This window comes from Microtus oregoni, unplaced genomic scaffold (genome assembly GCF_018167655.1).
Source record: "Microtus oregoni isolate MIOR12 unplaced genomic scaffold, Mior012 000003F_ref0000135, whole genome shotgun sequence".
In the NCBI taxonomy this organism is placed as follows: domain Eukaryota; kingdom Metazoa; phylum Chordata; class Mammalia; order Rodentia; family Cricetidae; genus Microtus; species Microtus oregoni.
Genome location: NW_024543062.1, coordinates 3,411,638 through 3,428,008, shown reverse-complemented (window position 1 = coordinate 3,428,008; position 16,371 = coordinate 3,411,638). Strand labels below are relative to the sequence as shown.

General features: G+C 53.5%; 1 protein-coding gene across 3 annotated transcripts; it reads right to left on the bottom strand.

Annotated features, from left to right (window-relative positions):
• Positions 1 to 1,028: 1,028 nt before the first annotated feature.
• On the bottom strand, positions 1,029 to 15,744 carry Tmem184a (transmembrane protein 184A). Of its 3 annotated transcripts, XM_041649317.1 has the most exons (10): positions 11,718 to 11,919; positions 10,657 to 10,884; positions 6,253 to 6,418; positions 5,884 to 5,974; positions 5,701 to 5,776; positions 5,524 to 5,615; positions 4,822 to 4,991; positions 4,114 to 4,308; positions 3,241 to 3,444; positions 1,029 to 2,956 (listed from the first exon to the last, which is right to left on the bottom strand). In XM_041649317.1, exons 1-10 carry the CDS (start codon positions 11,784 to 11,786, stop codon positions 2,937 to 2,939), a joined length of 1,311 nt encoding a protein of 436 aa, XP_041505251.1. In that variant the 5' UTR covers positions 11,787 to 11,919; the 3' UTR covers positions 1,029 to 2,936. The 3 variants fall into 3 exon arrangements, with proteins under 3 accessions (XP_041505251.1, XP_041505252.1, XP_041505250.1); XM_041649318.1 differs by lacking the exon at positions 11,718 to 11,919 and adding an exon at positions 15,549 to 15,744 and having other exon boundaries at positions 1,029 to 3,444; XM_041649316.1 differs by having other exon boundaries at positions 1,029 to 3,444.
• Between the last annotated feature and the right edge of the window lie 627 nt (positions 15,745 to 16,371).

The window sequence follows — 16,371 nt, the reverse complement described above, 5'->3', positions numbered from 1 at the left end:
CCTGGTCATTGGCACATATATCTGAATGTCCAGGCTACCCTGGCAAGAAGTCTCTGATGGCCAATGTAACTTGTGCTTCATAGTTGGGAACCTCTGAGACCTGAGCCCCCCTTTCTCATGTGGTGGGTCATACCGGCTGCTTGGCCTCAGCCCCTGAGCAATGACAGGTGGGGTCTAGGATGGACATGCAGGGCACTGCAAGAGGGACAGGGTCTTAAGTAAGGCCCAAAGCAATGTTCCAGTTTGCTGAAGCTAACGAAATGCTCTCAGAAGTCTGACTAGAGCTTGGGATAGCTCAGTTGACTTGGTGAAGTGCTGGCCTTGCAAGCATGAGAACCTGGGTTCAATCCCTTGAAACCACACAGAATAGCCAGGTGCATATTTGTAATCTCAGTGTTAGGGAGGCAGAGACAAGTAGATCTCTGGGGCTCGCGGGCCACCTGGCCTAGCCCGCTTGGTGATTTTTCAAGACAGAAACAGTCTCTAGCTAGGCCAGATTATTTCTCTACAGCTGACCTCTGAATCTTCTGGTCTTCCTGTTCCTGAGTAGTAACCAACCTCTGGGCAGAGACTATAAAAGGTCCACTCACGTGGCACACCCATACCATGTAAACTGCTTTGGGTTTTACTTGGGCTACCTCACACATGGGGACCAGAGGTCAGAACAGGTTCAAAAATGGCAAGAGCCCTTCATGATGGTTCATGCCTATAAATCACTGTAGTTAGGAGGATAAGGTAGCAAGATCATTCCAAGTCCAGGGGTAGCCTTGGCTACATAAGAGTTTGAGGTTAGCCTTGGCTAAATAGTGAGTTCCAGGCCAGCTTAACTTACAAAGTAAAACCCTGTCTCAAAGAATGAGGGCTAGTGTGATGGCTTAGAATAGTGCCTGCCGTGTAAATGTAAGATCCCCAACCCCAACATAAAAAACTCGCAGAGCCAGGCAGTAGTGGTGCACGCCTTTAATCCCAGCACTCGGGAGGCAGAGGCAGGCGGATCTCTGTGAGTTTGAGGCCAGCCTGGTCTACAAGAGCTAGTTCCAGGACAGCCAGAGCTGTTACACAGAGAAACCCTGTCTTGATAAACCAAACCAAACCCAAACAAAACACCTGTTACGTGTGTGTAATCCCAGCAATTGTAGGGACAAAGACAAGCAGATCTTTGGTGCTTACTGGCTAGCAAGCCTAGCCAAAATGATGAAACTCTACATTCAGTGAGAGATCCTGTCCTAAAAACTAATGTGGAAAATAACCAAGGAAGACACCCAGTATTGACCTCTGACCTCCTTACAAATGTACACACACATGAAATAGCAGAAGGTTGTGCCAGGATCTGCACAGTTACTGCCTGGCAAGCTGTCCCTCCTTGGGCCCCATGGGTCAGACTTGCAGTTGGTTCTTTCACCAGAGGCGATGAGACCGAAGCCCCCTTCTTCCTCTGGTATTCCGATAACTCCCCATTATTCTTTGACCACCTTGGCCTGGTCAGATCCTTCTGAGTCAGTCCACAGCCACATTCCATGATAACCATGGCCCAACTTTGCTTGGTGTCAAGTTGGACTGAGGCATGTCTGAATAGGGGTGGAGGGGGAGAGGGAAGCAAGGCGCAGTGACCCCTACTGGTAGCATCCCCTACTGGCTCAGTAACTGCAGGCAACTTGTTGAATTTCTTTGGTTGGCACACCTTCCCCAGGACCAGGGTACAGAGGTTCCTGGTGCATGTGTGGGTGTTTAGTGATGTCAGTTTGGCCTTCTCTCTAAAGTGCAGACCCCAGATACTGCCCAAGGCCTGGGATCTTACTTTGTGTCTGAGCTCCTGGGAAGCGGATCCTTCCTAGCTTGTCGCTGCTTATGGCCTCTCCAGGGCAAAGGAAGCCAGCCCTCCTCTTGTAGTTGAAGGCCAGCGCTGAGCCTCTAGAGTGTAGGACTCTCGGAGTATTGAGCCCCTCCCAGTTCTGCTGACTGTGTGGGCTGAGGGGGCCACACTGTGGGCCTGCCTGTCCCAGAAGGCAGATAAGTGGGTGTGGGTGGCTTTTTACAGTCAGGTGCAGGGAGGAACAGAGTCTATCTTATCAACCCAGAAGAGCCAGGGAGACGCCACTGGCCTTGACTCCTCCTGTGTCTGGGCCCCAAGAACAAGAAGGCAGAGAAGTGCAGCTGCCTTGTCTGATACTGTGGGCTCTGGGAGCTGGCAACTGGGCAAAGCGATGCTGTTCCTAGGTGGTTTCCACCAGGCACTTCTGTCTGGTTGCTTGCCTGGACAGCTGGTCACTGACTCCCTACCCCTGTTACCTTTGTCCTCCGTGTTTCCAAAGCCAGTCTAGCCTATCCCAGACTCCATGAGCACTGAACTGGGTACACAGGAAGAGGAAAGACAGAAGGGGGCTCCCAGGCCTGAGTCCCTGTACTCAGGCATGCTAGGCTGTGTGCCACAAGCTTTATAAAACACTTTAGGGTTGGGCCAACCTGAGGTTCAGAGGGAGGTGACTGTCCCAACTTTTGTTGTGGAACAGAGCTGGTCATCTGGGGACAAGGTCCACACCCTTTGCCCTATACTGCTCTGAGCCACATCGTGGCTCACACCTTGGCTGTTTCTGACACCCAGCCTTGCTCCGTGGGCACCAGCAAACCCACTACTTAGGGATCCATCACTCAGAAGACAAGCCCCACATGAAAAGAAAGCCCAACAAACTCTAAAAAATGCAAGGAGTTTATCTATAAATAAGCAGTCAGTAGCTGGCAGGCTGGTGCCCTGGCAACCCTGTTGTGCTGAATAGGTTAGGCTGCCCCTGGGAGGGCTTGGACAAGTATCTGTGCTAGAACGCAGGACAAAGGGCCTTCTTCATACATCTAAGATAGCCACAGCCAGGCCGAGGCTGTGTGACTCCCCAGGCCTGAGTGACTGGGCCCATTCTCCCTGGCCATCTCTCTCTGCAGATCTACCACGCACTGCTTCTGCCTGTGGAAGGAAGGGCCAACTCATAGCGCCACCTGCAGGCTGTAACTAAGACATCTCACTGGGTCCTTAGGTTTGTCCAATTTGCCCAGGTGACTTCGCTCTGGGCGATATATAGGGAATAGAGAGGCCCAACGCGCCCCCCCAGTGAGCTCTCAGAAGAGGCTGGGCCTCTGTCAAAAGAAATGCTGATGGGTGGGTCCCCTGCTAGGCTCCACACACCCCATGCCCCTACAGGTCCTCTGACGGAATCAGCATGCGTTTCTCTATGTTGCGACTCTTCTTACCCCCTCCGGAGCTGCTGGCTGGGCCAGGGTGGGTGCTAGACGATGGGTGCCCACCCTGGCCAGGCCCAGGAGCTTCGTGTGTGGACTGCTGTGTATACTGCTGGTATGCTGGTGAGAAGTTATGGATGGCATCCTGGACGATGTCCTGTGGACTGATGGTCTCCTTTAAGCCACTGGATATACTCTGCATAGGTGCTGGCGGGGCTGGAAGGTAGAACATGTGGGCCTGAGTCACAGGTCCTCTGGTCCACAGCACCCCGCTTCATTAACCCAGTCCCTCAGCCCTGTCTCACCTTGGGCTATCTGGGTCTGAGGATCCAGCATGTCCAGGCCTTGCCATTGGCTAGTAGGTGACCTTAGACTAGAGACCCAGCTCAGCTCCTTCATCCATCTTTCTTCCTTCCTTCCTTCTTTCTTTCTCTCTCTCTCTCTCTCTCTCTCTCTCTCTCTCTTAGTTTTTTGAGACAGGGTTTCTCTGTGTAACAGCCCTAGTTGTCCTGGAACTCGCTCTTGTAGCCCAGGCTGTCCTCTAACTCACAGAGATCTGCCTGTCTCTGCCTCCCGAGTGCTTGGATTAAAGGCGCTCCTGTGTCTTAGCCTTGGTCTTGGGCTATCTTTGAATAGACTCCTGCCTTGAGTGGCCAGGAGCCATGCAGTCACCAGCCATGTGGCCAGTCAGCACACTCACTAGGACAGCCAACTCAGCCACTCTTGACACCCTCGGCAAGCACCAAGTATTAAGAGAGTAACTTCCTCTGTCCTCATCTTTCAGAGCTCACAATCTCCCCTTGCCTGCCTGGCTAAGACCCCTCCAGGGATAGGCATCATGGCTGAGCCATTGCAGGTGCCCCTCAGTGGTGGGGCCCAGCTCACCTGGCGTGTTCTTCTTCTCTGAGTACACCTGACTGGGAAAGGCATAGCGCAGCGCAAGCGAGGCAAACAGCATCTCAACGCAGATAAGGAAATTCTGGTAGCCAGCGGCGAGGGTGCCAGCCCCCACCCTGGTGCCGTCCATGGCCTGGACCTCAGGGATGACCCTACACCTCTCCAAGATGGCCAGCACCATTCCTAGAGATAGACAACCATTCAGGCCCCATTGTTGGGTGGAAGCTGAGCCCTGCCAAGGTTCTTACTGAAGCCGAGGGTATGCAGGGGGAAAGGCTAGCCTTATCCCAGGATTTCTTTGATACTGACCACATTGGTGGAGGGGCTGTGGAGGGGCTGAGAAGGGCTGGGTACCTCAAAGTCAGGGTTCCTGTTTCTCACCCAGACATATCCAACTTGGGCCTGGGAATCCCTGCTTTTATGCTGCTGGCTGTGGGGACTGAGTGAGATCTCATGGCCTGCTGGGGGCTTGGTGGGGACCAGGGTTCTGGAAGCCAAGGCTTCCTACTGTTGACAGATCTCACGGTCAACAGGCTCCCCTCCAGACTCTGCCAGCTCTGAGCTGATCAGCTGAGTTATTGACTTTTCGTAAGGTTACAGATGCCGAGGCACACAAGGTTGAGATAGAGGTCAGATCTGAACCCAGGTCCCAGGGATGCCAGTCCTGGCTCCCCACCCTTGCCCAGGCTCACATACCCTGCCAGAAGGAGAGGAAGATGATGGCTTTGATGGTGATGAACTTGAGCATTGGCTCAAAGGGCCTCAGGAGGTCTCTGGTAGCGAAGTAGAAAAGGACCAGAGCATAGAGAGCCAGGCTAACTGAGGCATTGTACACAACGGTCACATACAGGTAGCCGCTGTGGATGCTGGGTCAGAGGAAGTGCTGGTTAGAATAGTCCCTCATGACATTCTTTTAGCCTGTCCCCTGGCTGGGCACCCAACCCCCAGGATAGCTCCATCTAGATCCTCCCTCCAGGGCCTCAGACAGTACCAAAGGGAGTAATGGTTGGGGGCCTGGGGTTACCCCTCAGGAATAGGACATGGTTCAGGCGCCTCCCCCAGAGCTGTGGCCTGTCCTCCTGAGCCCTCCCACAACCTTAGCATTGTTTTTGTTTGTTTGTTCTGAGGCAGGATTTCATGTAGCCCAGGATGGCCTCAAACTCCTCAGATAGCCAAAGATGACCTCTAGTTTTTAATCCTCCTCTATCAACCTCCCAAGTGCTACATGTCAAGCGTGTACCACCACCACACTTAGTTTATATGAAGTTGGGGATAGAACCCAGATGCTCATGCATGCTAGGCACACACTTTACCACAGAGAGGAGGAAGAAGGCCACTTGAAGAAGGGACCTGCGGGGGAGCCCTGCCCCTCAGACACCTGCTCATAGTCCCCCTTACTTGAAGTCCCCATCGTGGTATTTGTCGAAAGCCTGGAGGATAATGGTGGTCAAAGCCATGACAGGTTTCACGATGCAGAACTGTAGTGTGGCCTGGGATGGGTGGGGGAAGGGAGTGAGGTTGGGATGGGGTGGGGTAGGGTGAGGGCATTGGGGTGGGGTGAGCAGGCCCCCTCACCTGTTTGCAGAAACGTAAGAAAGTGATGGAATAGGACATGCCACGGAGGCAGCAGGTCCCATGGAAGCAGCTGGACCTGCAGATGAGGAAGATGTCATTAAGGTCACTAGGAAGATAATTGGGGGTTCTACAGTGTGGCCTGGCTCGGGCCCCAGACGGGGCGGGGCCTGTGGGTGGACTCACCGGATGGGTTTGCCACGGATCTCAGCCATGATGGCGCTCTCTCCCCCCAGATATTGGAAGCACAAGGCCAGGAAACTGTAGATGACAAATGCTGCAGGGGGACAGGGGATGATAGTGAGGGTCAGTCACAGAACCCCTCTGCATGCAGGTGCCACCAGATCCACTCAGCATACCCCAGGAGAGGGAGCGAGCTTACTCAGACTGTGAGTCCCAGGCATCGAGGTTGCCGATTGCACAACCCCGGAAGCAGGTCCCAGCTGAGACAGGGCACCTTGGGGATGATGGCAGGGGAAGTGTGTGCAGGTAGGTGTGCGTGTGTGAAGCTGAGGGTCCCCGCTGAGCTCCCGTAGGCCCAGCCTGGAGTATCACCTTCGTAGCAGTCTCGCACAGAGTCTAAGTAGACGTAGTATGGATGGCCCCCGAGGAGGAGGAGGCTGAGCCATGAGTCGAAGGCGTAGATGGGCACAATGAACAGGAGGCGGATGACGAAGCGCTGCTCTTGCGGGACGGTGTAGGAACGCAGGTGCGAGTAGATCTGTGGCAGAAGAGTTTCTGTGGCGCCTCTGTCCCTGCTCCTGGCCCTGTCGTCCACCACATGGGTGCCAGCCCGAATACAAGAGGAACCGGAGCCGGGCAGAGCTCCAGGCTGCCCTCCCTCTCCTACACTGCCTAATGTTCCACTGAGCACAGGATGAGTAGACAGTGGAAGCCGTTAGAGGGAGGTTGTAGCGTATATATTAGAAGAGTCAAATCTGCTTATGACAGGAGCATCGTGGGTGAGTGCAAGACCAGTTGAGCATCCCTGGCTCCAACTAGAAAGTAGGACTGGGGAGGTGGCTCAGTTGCACCTTTGCAAGCATAAGTACCGGAGTTCAAGCCAGACTCATGGACAAAAAACTAGGTACATTAATGCATGCCTTTAATCCCAGACAGCTGGCTCTCTAGAACTCACTGGTCAGCCAGTGCAGCCAAATCAGGGAACTCCAGGTCTCCGTGAGAGACTGTCCCTTAAAAGTAGGATGGATGGTACCTGAGGAATAATACAGGAGGTAGCAGGGCAGGGTCCTGGCTAAGGTAGAGTCCTTACCTAGCAAGAGCAAGGCTCTGGATTCAATCCCTAGGATATGCTCCCTCAAAACTGAATACATGCTTAATATATACAAATATATATTATTTTTTTTATTTTCAGTATAGCCTGACTTACTATGTAGCCCCGGCTGACCAGGAATTCACTCTGTAGATCAGGCTAGCCTTGAATGAATTGAGATCTGCCTGCCTCTGCCTCCCAAGTGCTGGGATTAAAGGTGTGAGCCACTGCCAGACTTTATTATTGTATGTAACCCAAAGTCTTGCACAGACTAAGTGAGTGGTTTCCCACTGAACCATATCTTCAGCTCTTTGAAACAGTATCAGTGGGCAGGGAGTGTGGCTTACTGGGAAAGCACTTGTCTAGCATGTGTGAAGTCCCAGGTTCAATCCCCAGTACCACCAAGAAAAAAAGCGTTTGCAATTAACAAATAAAAACATTATGCATCTATAGCATCTGCACTGAGGATATGCCATTATGTGTGGGTGTCTATGGAGGCCAGAAGAGGGTCAGATCCCCTGCAGCGGGAGTTACAGACAGTTGAGTCTGCGGGTGCTTGGTCCTCTGCAAGAGCCTCAAGTACTCTTAACTGCTGAGCCATCTCCCCAGCCCCTCCTTAGAGGATCTGCAGGCACATGCTCTACCACTGAGCCACACCGCTAGTCCTCGTTCACTCTTGAGAAGAGGGAACAGAAGTACCTTCCAGGGTCATTCCTCAGACACCATGCTCATACTGTAGGATGAGATCTTGCACTGAATCTGGAGGTCATGGATTTGACTCAACTTAGAGCGGGCTGGTCAGTTTCAGGGATCTGATTGGTCATCCCTCCTTGGGGTTATAGATGTGTCCTGCTCTGCCTGGCATATTTTTTATGGGTCCCAGAGATGGAGCTCTGGTCCCAGGCTTGCACAGCGGCAGAGCCATCTCCTGTTTTGACAGACCATAAAAGGCTGAGACCAGCCAACCTCATGCCTCACTTGATTCTGTGACATGGTATGAAATCTTTTTTTTTTTAATATTTATTTATTTATTTATTTATTTATTATGTATACAATATTCTTCCTGTGTGTATGCCTGAAGGCCAGAAGAGGGCACCAGACCTCATTTCAGATGGTTGTGAGCCACCATGTGGTTGCTGGGAATTGAACTCAGGACCTTTGGAAGAGCAGGCAATGCTCTTAACCGCTGAGCCATCTCTCCAGCCCTGAAATCTTAAAAAAAAAAAAAAAACACTGCTGTTGCTTTTGAGAGTTATACTATGTAGCCCAGGTTGGCCTTGAATGCATGATCCTTCTGCCTCAGCCTCGCCCAGTGGTGAAGTGATGAGCCCGTCTGTCACACTAAGCCTAAAATTCATTCCTTAGGCATTTTCAAGCTTGTAACATATTTTGATGCCCTGTGGGGTCATCTTGAAGAACATACCCGAAGTCAGGACATTCACTCATCCAACAAGAGTTTCCTGAGTCCTGCTAAGTGTCAGAACTCAGTAAGGAGACCTAAATGTCCCCTGTGGTACAGGTAGGCTCTCAACTTGGGGACCATGGCAGGCCTCTTGCTCTTTGATCCCTTCAAGGAATCTGTCCCTTTACAGAAATAAAGAGGAAAAAAAAATCTGTGTGTAAAGAGGTTCATCACATGAACCCCAGTTACAACTGCTGGGGCTACGCTCACCATGGGATGCCAGGCTCACCCCATAGAGCCTATGTGTGGAGGCACGCTATATAGTCAGTAAGAACGGGGCTTCAATGCACAGCTCTAAGGGAAATCTTCTGACGAGACGAGGTACCCAAGGTCAGAATAGGAAGCCAAGCAGGTTCAAGTGTCATCTCTGCCTAACGAAAATGGAAGGAAAGGGCTGGGGATGTGTTTCAGTCGATGGAGTGCCTGCCGAGTACAAAGGAAGCCCAGGGCTTCATCCTCAGCTCCATATCAACCGGGAGGTGTGTGATGCACACCTGTAATTTCAGAACTTGGGAAATGGAAGCAGGAAAATCAGGAGTTCAAGGTTATCCTCTACTACATAGGGAGTTCGAGGCCGGCCATGCTGGGCTACAAGATGCTGTCACAAACAAAACAAAACAAAAACCAATCCAGGAAGGTGATTATGCTGTTCGTCTTAAAGTTTTTCTGAATTTTCTGCATTTTTTCTACCAGAAACAGAATAGGAACATGCCCCCCACACCCACCCCCAGTTCCAGGAACAGAACCCAGGACCTCGTGTGCCCTCAGCCGTACTCTACTTCTGAGCCATTCTCTTTCCTCTGTTTTATCTGGGGGTGGGGGTCTTGCTAGCTGTTCAGGCTGGTCTTGAACACATTGTGGACTCCACGGAGGCCTTCTCTTGTGATCCTCTCGGGTCAGCCTGTGCCCCTAAGCCCCTCTGTACAGAGTCTCTAAGAGGAAGTAGGCTAGGAGCTGGGTGCCTCCTCCTGGTTCCAGGCCACTGTGAGAAAGACTCCTTGGGGAGGTGCCCTGCGGGGCATGGAGGTCATGCTTTTAGAGGGAGCTGTGTGTGTACAGGGGCTGCGTGGGGTGCGAAGGCTGCTGGCGTCAGAGACCAGCTCCTTATCAGTCCCTTCCTCCCTCCCCAGCCGCTGAGGGAGGACAGAATGTGACCAGCCAGCGGGGAGACCTTTCCCAGGCTAGCACCACCTGGCTGGTGACCTTGACAACTTGCTGCCCTCTCTTGCCTCAGTTTCTCCATTTGTAAATGGAGGTGTTGATCCTCTCTCTGTGCCAGCCCCTATTCCTCCCAGAGGTCATCCTGCTGATCCTAACAAGTGGCTGACACCTGCCTGGCCTGCCCTCAGGGCCAGGCCTGTATCCTGGTTACTGAGGCACACCTGGCCAGGTACCAGTCAGCAGGTGGCTGTCACAGGCAGAGGTGTTTGCTTAGTTCCTGCACACAGCTTACCTACTGACTCAGGCCCTCCCCTGGTGCCAAATGGGTGTTCCAAAGGGCCTGGGGCTTTCAGCTCCCAAAAGTCCTCAACTCTCTGGCTCCAGCTCCCCAACTGCTACCATATTCCAGCTGCCATCTTCCTCCCCCAGTTCTCCACTCTGCCTGCCCAGCCCCTAGCCCCAGCTTCTTACTTCACAACTCTCCTAGTTCCACCCACTACCTCTCGGCTCACTGCCCTCAGCACCCTTCCAGTTCTTCACTGCCCCAGTTCCCATTCCTCTCAGTCCCCACTCTCCTAGCTCCGCTCCTTCTCCCATCTTCCTGCCCCTCCTCCCCAAACTCCCGATGTCTGACTTGAGGTTCTCTGTATAGAGCAAAGTCCAAGCCCTGGACGTTCCTGGGGGGGGGGGGGGAGAGGCCCTTTCTCTTCCAATTGTGTGAGCCTGGGGAAGCCTCCAGTCATCTCTGAGCCTTAGTGTTCTTGCTGTCTGGGACCTGGGACCAATCACTGATCTTGGTGAGCAGAGTGAGAGGCCTCAGACATGACTGGGGGTGCCCACCCAGCAAAGTACCCTCTGTCTGGCCGAGACTTCCCACCTTGGGTTTGGCCCCTACATGTAAGCCCTGGACAAGTGCCATAGACGGACACTATGCATGGGGTGTCCAGTACTGGAGGCTATGACTGGAGATTCCATGATCCCAGTATCTTGTCCATGGGGGTCCATCTGAGCCCTGCCGGGTCCCATAGAGACTGTGAGCCCAGCAGGGTTTTGGGGTGCTTACCTGGTGGCAGGTTAAGAGCAGAGCAGTCCATACAAACACGCCTGACACCCCTCGAGCCAATGCACTGGTGAGGAAGAGCTGGTGGGGCCCCTGTGAGCCGTTGTCCACGCGCTCCATCTGCGGCCCGGCTGCCACCATGGGCATTGCCGGAGAGGGGCTGGGTGGAATCCAGGTCGCTGACACCAAAGGAGCTCCGGCTGTTTTCAGAAAGCCTGATGCATTCCTCATCTGCAGAAGCCAACAGAGGAGTGAGCAGCCAGGGCAGCCCCCTCCCCTCCATAGGAGTGTGAGGGGCAGGAGGTGGGGCAGGAGATGGGCAAGGCCATGTGGGTGTCGCCCAGGGGCCAGCTCTGCCCACAGCCGTTTCTGCCTGCCTGGCTACCATCCCTAGCACCCCGCCCATATTCACAGAAGCTTCCCTGGGGGCCCATCGTGGCCACCTGTCCCCTTTGTGGGAGTCTGCCCTGGCTTTCCCACCCACTCTCCTGACTCTGGGTAGCCATGGGATCCCACTTGAAGGACAAGGGACCTGGCCGCTTTGCTGCCTGGGGCTCAGATCCTGGGTGGATGTTCAGGGAGGAAGCCCCCTCAGGTTCCTTTGTGCTCTGGGCTTATTGACAGCTACTTCCTAGGAGTCAAAGACTTTCTAAGCAGGTGGCGATGGCACGCACCTGTAATCCTAGCAAATATAAAGCCAGCCTGGGCTACCTAGTTACTCAGTTTCAAAATAGAAAAATATCTCCAAACAAACTCAAATTCAAAGCAAACAATAAACCCCGAAACTTGTTTCTACCAAAGCAAACAATAAACCCGAAACTTGTCTGGGAAGTGGGGATCCACCTGCCTGGGACATTTGGGAGGGATGGCCAGTAATCATACCTTCAGGCAGGAGAAGGTGCTCCACCCCCACCCGACCCTTGTTTGCCTCTGACTCTGGCCAGATACTCTTTAGGGTCTCCACAAGCTCCAGCAGTAAGCAGTAGTGCATGTACCAGCTGGGAGCCAACAACCTTGGGCCTCTTTCCTACCCTCAGTTGTCTGTCACGGGGGCGGGAGCCTACCTCGGTGAGCAGGAAGCTCTTTGGCCCAGGCCTGAGAGGCCTAGCCTCATGGGAAGCCTGGCTGGTCATTCACGCGGCCACATGGCCCCCACTGGAAGTCAAGCTTCGGTTTGGGGCAAGGCCGGTCTCTGGAGGGTAGCGCTAGGCCAGGAAAGGTACACAGGGCCTCACCTGGCCAATGGCCCACCTAGGCTGAGGGCTGAGGGAGGGGCAAAGGGAGGGGAAGCTAAGGCTTGTCCCCGCCCCTGTCGACACTCTATCCCTCTGGGGTTGTTTGCTCAGCAGCAGCTGGCTTCCAGGAACAGCCTAGCTGGCAGGTGCCTTCACCTGCTGGCACCAGGTTGTCAGGCAGTTGAGCAGGCAGGGACAAGAGAGAAGGGCGTGCGTGAGCTGGGCCAGCTGGAGGAAGAAGGCCATGGGGGATTCGCGGACATAGAACTTCTTTTTTGAGTGGTGAGAAAGATCTAGAACTAGACAAAGTGGGGGCTGCCTATTGTGGGCATCCCTACTACTCCAGAATTGTGCGCTTAAAACTGGGTAGTGCTGAGGATGTGGCTTAGTTGGTGGAGTGCTGGCCTAGCATGCGTGAAGCTCAGGGTTCCACCCCGTGTGGCATAAACCAAGTGGGCTGGTGTCCGACTGTTTTCCCAGCACTTCAGTTATAGGCAGGAGGGTTAGAAGTTCAAGGTCATTCTTGCTACAAACTGCTTTAGGCTAAACTGGGCTAGTGGAAAGCCTGTCCCACTGAATCAATCACTATACATATTCATGAATGAATATACAAATGAGCGAAAAAATAAAAATGGGTAAATTTAATCAAACCTCATGGCATAGGCCTGTCATCCCAGCTACTTTGGAATCTGAGGCAACACTGGTAAACCAAGACTAGCCTAGGATACAGAGTGAATTCAAGATCAGCTTGGGCAACTTAGTGAGATCCTATCTAAAAATAAAATATAAAAAGTGTGCTGGGAATGTAGTTCATCTTTAGACTGTCTTCCTAGAATCCCCCAGTGAGGGGCTGGGGTGTGGCTCAGTGGTAGAACACCTGCCTAGAATCCCTACCATGTGACATGCCTGTGGAAAGAGGCTCACCTGTCCTGGCTCCTGGAGTAGGTGGGTGCTCTGGCCATATCTCAGGTCTGTTCTGGATTCATATGGGCTTTACCACTGTGGGTGTATTATGATGTCACCCATCTGGTCCTTTGTGCCATGTGACCCTACTGATGATTTCAGGCTACTTTCCTTTTGGAGTTGAGACACGAACACTGGAGGCTTAGCACGTGTCTGGGATACTCCAGAAGTACCCAACTGTACAAGGCTGAGATCTGTCAACCCCATGATCCCTTATAATCCATGTCTTCTCATCATGTACTTCCCATGACTGCACATGTCCTGGGAGTCATTCCCTGACTGCTTAGGCCACCTCTGTCCCTGACATATAGACCCTGGACCATGGCTGCTGCACCCTCACCTCCCAGATACTGATGTCCCGGCCTTTTGTCACTTCTAGCAATGTCTCCGCATCCCATTGCTAAAAGCTTTCATCTGAGATCTGTTTGGGTGTTTATCTGTCCTTCTGGTTAGGAGTTTCTGGAACCTGACGCTGTGCCTGGGTCCTTAATAACGCAGAAGCCCCCCCCCCCACCCCATTCTTGGGTCTCCAGATCATGCCTCGACCTCAGCAGGCTCTGCCCCCTGCTGGAAAACTTTGGTCATTGCAGCATCTTCCTAGTGGGTTCTAAGCTGTGAGATGGGAGAGATCAGGTAGCCATCTCAGGAATGGACTTTAATGGAGGCGATGGCACCCTTCTGGGTGGTGGAGCTCCCTTTCTGGCTCCCCCTTCTGGGCATGTGAGGTGGGGGCAGAAATGGGTCTCTGCTGGGTGCACCGTGTGGCTTTGGCAAACACATCCTTGATATGTCTAGGGCTGGGGACCATCTTTGCTGCCTGGCTCTGGAACAAGGGAAGGGCTTGCCAAATGACTCGCCTGCAGAGGGAGTCCACAGTCTCGACAGAGTACCACATCCCGGAAGCTGGAGAAAGAGGGGGAGCCGCTGTGCTGAGCTCAGATACAGCTGGAGAAGTGAGGGGTCACAGGGGAAGGCGGCAAGAGAGAAGCTAGCTTCTTTTTTTTTTTTGGTTTTTTTTTTTTTTTTTGAGACAGGGTTTCTCTGTGGCTTTGGAGCCTGTCCTGGCACTAGCTCTTGTAGACCAGGCTGGTCTCGAACTCACAGAGATCCACCTGCCTCTGCCTCCCGAGTGCTGGGATTAAAGGCGTGCGCCACCACCGCCCGGCTGAGAAGCTAGCTTCTTGTCCCTGCTTCTTCACACACACACTGCCGAGTGAGGCCTCACCAGAGGCTGGTATCAGAGACCACAGTCACAGAGGGCTAGGCCCTGGCCACACCCATATGAGGATAGTCCCACTAGCCTACTGTTCACTGTGACCAGGACACTAGACTCCTGCCAATCCAGAAGGTGGTACTGAGAGAACTGGGGGTGGGGGTTCAGGAAAGCCGCTCTGCTTGTTCCTAGCTTCCACCACTGTCCCATGGCCTCCACCTCTGATGTGGGCTGAGGTTTCCACACTGGGCTTCAGGCTGGTCTGTGGCAAGTCTCTAGCTGGCCATGTGGTCTCTCTAGAGTCGGGGTCAGGGTTTGTTTGCCCCGGGGTAAGTAACCTGCTGGTAGAACTCGCTGGCTCAGCTGACACATTCAGGGCCAGCCCTGCAGGGTGGGCAGTATAATTTTGGCATCCAGTCGCCCCAGGCTGATCTCCAAATCCTCTGGATCCCCTGCTAGTGTCCGCTGGGTGTCAATGAGGTTTGTTTCTGTCAGCGCTCTGGCCCTGATCCAGCTAGCACCCACACCTGAGGCGTGGCAGGGCGGAGATGAAGCCAAGAGCTCCCTATGGGTCAAGGTGCTCAGGTAGGTTGAGAGGCCCTGGGTGTCTCTCTTTGCGGCTTCCAGGAAGTCTGGGTGATGAGTCCCGATTGCTGGCCTTCCGTGTTGGGGATCCCCACAGCTACCCCTTCTCTCTGCCTGTGCCTCCTCCAGCTGAGACTTCCAGCCTACCTGCCTAGAATACGAGTCTAGAATGCGTATGTAGTGCCTTCTGGTGACCAAGATGTGGCCCCTACTTGGATAGATGTAGCCTTGAGAAAGGTGGGGGCAGACAAGTCAACATGATCAAGCCTTGCCTCAGTTTCCCCAGGCTGTTATCTTTCTGTTTATGGTTTCACAGAGGGTCTGGACACACAGAGGGGACTTGGGTTGCTAATCTCAGGTGGCTATAGGTTCTCTCACCAGGCCAGTGAGGACCTGGGGCTCAGAGCCAGCTCAGCTGCCTTGGTGTCAGCTGAAGCACAGGTGGATCCGACTTTCATCCCTGAGGATGAGTAGAATCTGCTTGTGCCCAATGGCCCTAGACCCCATGGTGGGTCATCCTCGTGATGTCTGCCAACTGTGCCCCCTCCTGCTCCTGTACCCACCTTCCTCTCTAGACCCGACTCTTCAGCCTTCAGAGAACCTGTCGGGGCCTGTCCGGGCTTGACTTTGCCCCACAGCCAGATGCCAGACTTGGGTGTGGACCTGGGGGCCCTTCCACTTGGAGATGGGCAAAGCCTTGCCTTGGTCCTGAGACCCTTCATAGTAAGGAGGGAGTCTGGACACAGGTGGAGAAGATTGGCTAGGGGATGAGATTCTCTGATTCTTGGCAGCAAGTGTGTCCCCACTGTGTTGGTGTCATGGGGCCACTGCTTGGACACCATTCTATTCCTGAGCCAGCCCCACACGCATGCACACTCACTCACACCCACACAGCTCACCTCCATGGTGGCTCTGGGCAGCTGGCAGGGCCCACTGGGCTGGTGCGTTGCTTTGGTTTCTCAGGACACACTCTGCAGTTTCCGGACCTAAGGAGGTCCCTCCTCAGTGTGGTCTCCAGATCTCTGCTGTCCTTCTTCTCAGCAACCAGGGAAGCCCAGGCCCCTTGGATACTCTTGCTGCTTCCCGAGCATGGCTTCTCAGAGGCCCTGAAACTCCTCCCAGTCCTGCCTGGCCTGCCTTGCCTGCCCAACAGCCTTGTAGGAACACACCCTTCACCTGGCCACACCCTCTGTCATCCTGGATTCTGGGACCAGCCTTTCTTTCCCTGTCCCAGTCAATAGTGTCCACAGGCCAAGTCCTTAGAGCTGCGTGGATAGACAGGCTTGTGACCATGAACCCAGTGGGAGCTGGTCTCCACATCCCACATGGGTTCTCAGGTAGGGTCATGATGCCAGTGACATGTATGGACTGAAGGGCAAGGATGATTTCCAGCTTCTCCCTTTATCCACGCAGCTCCCTTTCCTTTCATCTCTGAAGCGCCTGAAGGCAGACATCACCTCTAACCTCTAATCAAGGTCACTGACGTCTGTCCCAGGATGCTGGCATCAGGAGACACAGGCTAAGTAAGTGACTGCCATGGTTGTCCAAGGGCATGGAAGAGCTTTGAAAGTGGGTGGGTCAGGGCACTAACAGAATCTTGGGGATTGGGACCAGCAAGGTGGCTCAGGAAACAAAAGGGTGCTTGCCACCAAGTCTGATGACCTGAGTTTGATTTGATCCTTAGGGCCTACATGGTAGAAGGAAAATCTTTACTTTCTCACT

Bases quoted from the DNA above. Each gene is read 5' to 3' on its own strand.
- Tmem184a (XM_041649316.1), bottom strand. From the start codon at position 11,786: ATGACCAGCCAGGCTTCCCATGAGGCTAGGCCTCTCAGGCCTGGGCCA. The intron at 5,975-6,252 runs GTGATACTCCAG...GTCCCCCTGCAG, and splicing joins TGTGCGAGACTGCTACGAAG to CATTTGTCATCTACAGTTTC. The intron at 3,445-4,113 runs GTGAGCTGGGCC...TCTACCTTCCAG, and splicing joins AGAGAAGAAGAACACGCCAG to CCCCGCCAGCACCTATGCAG.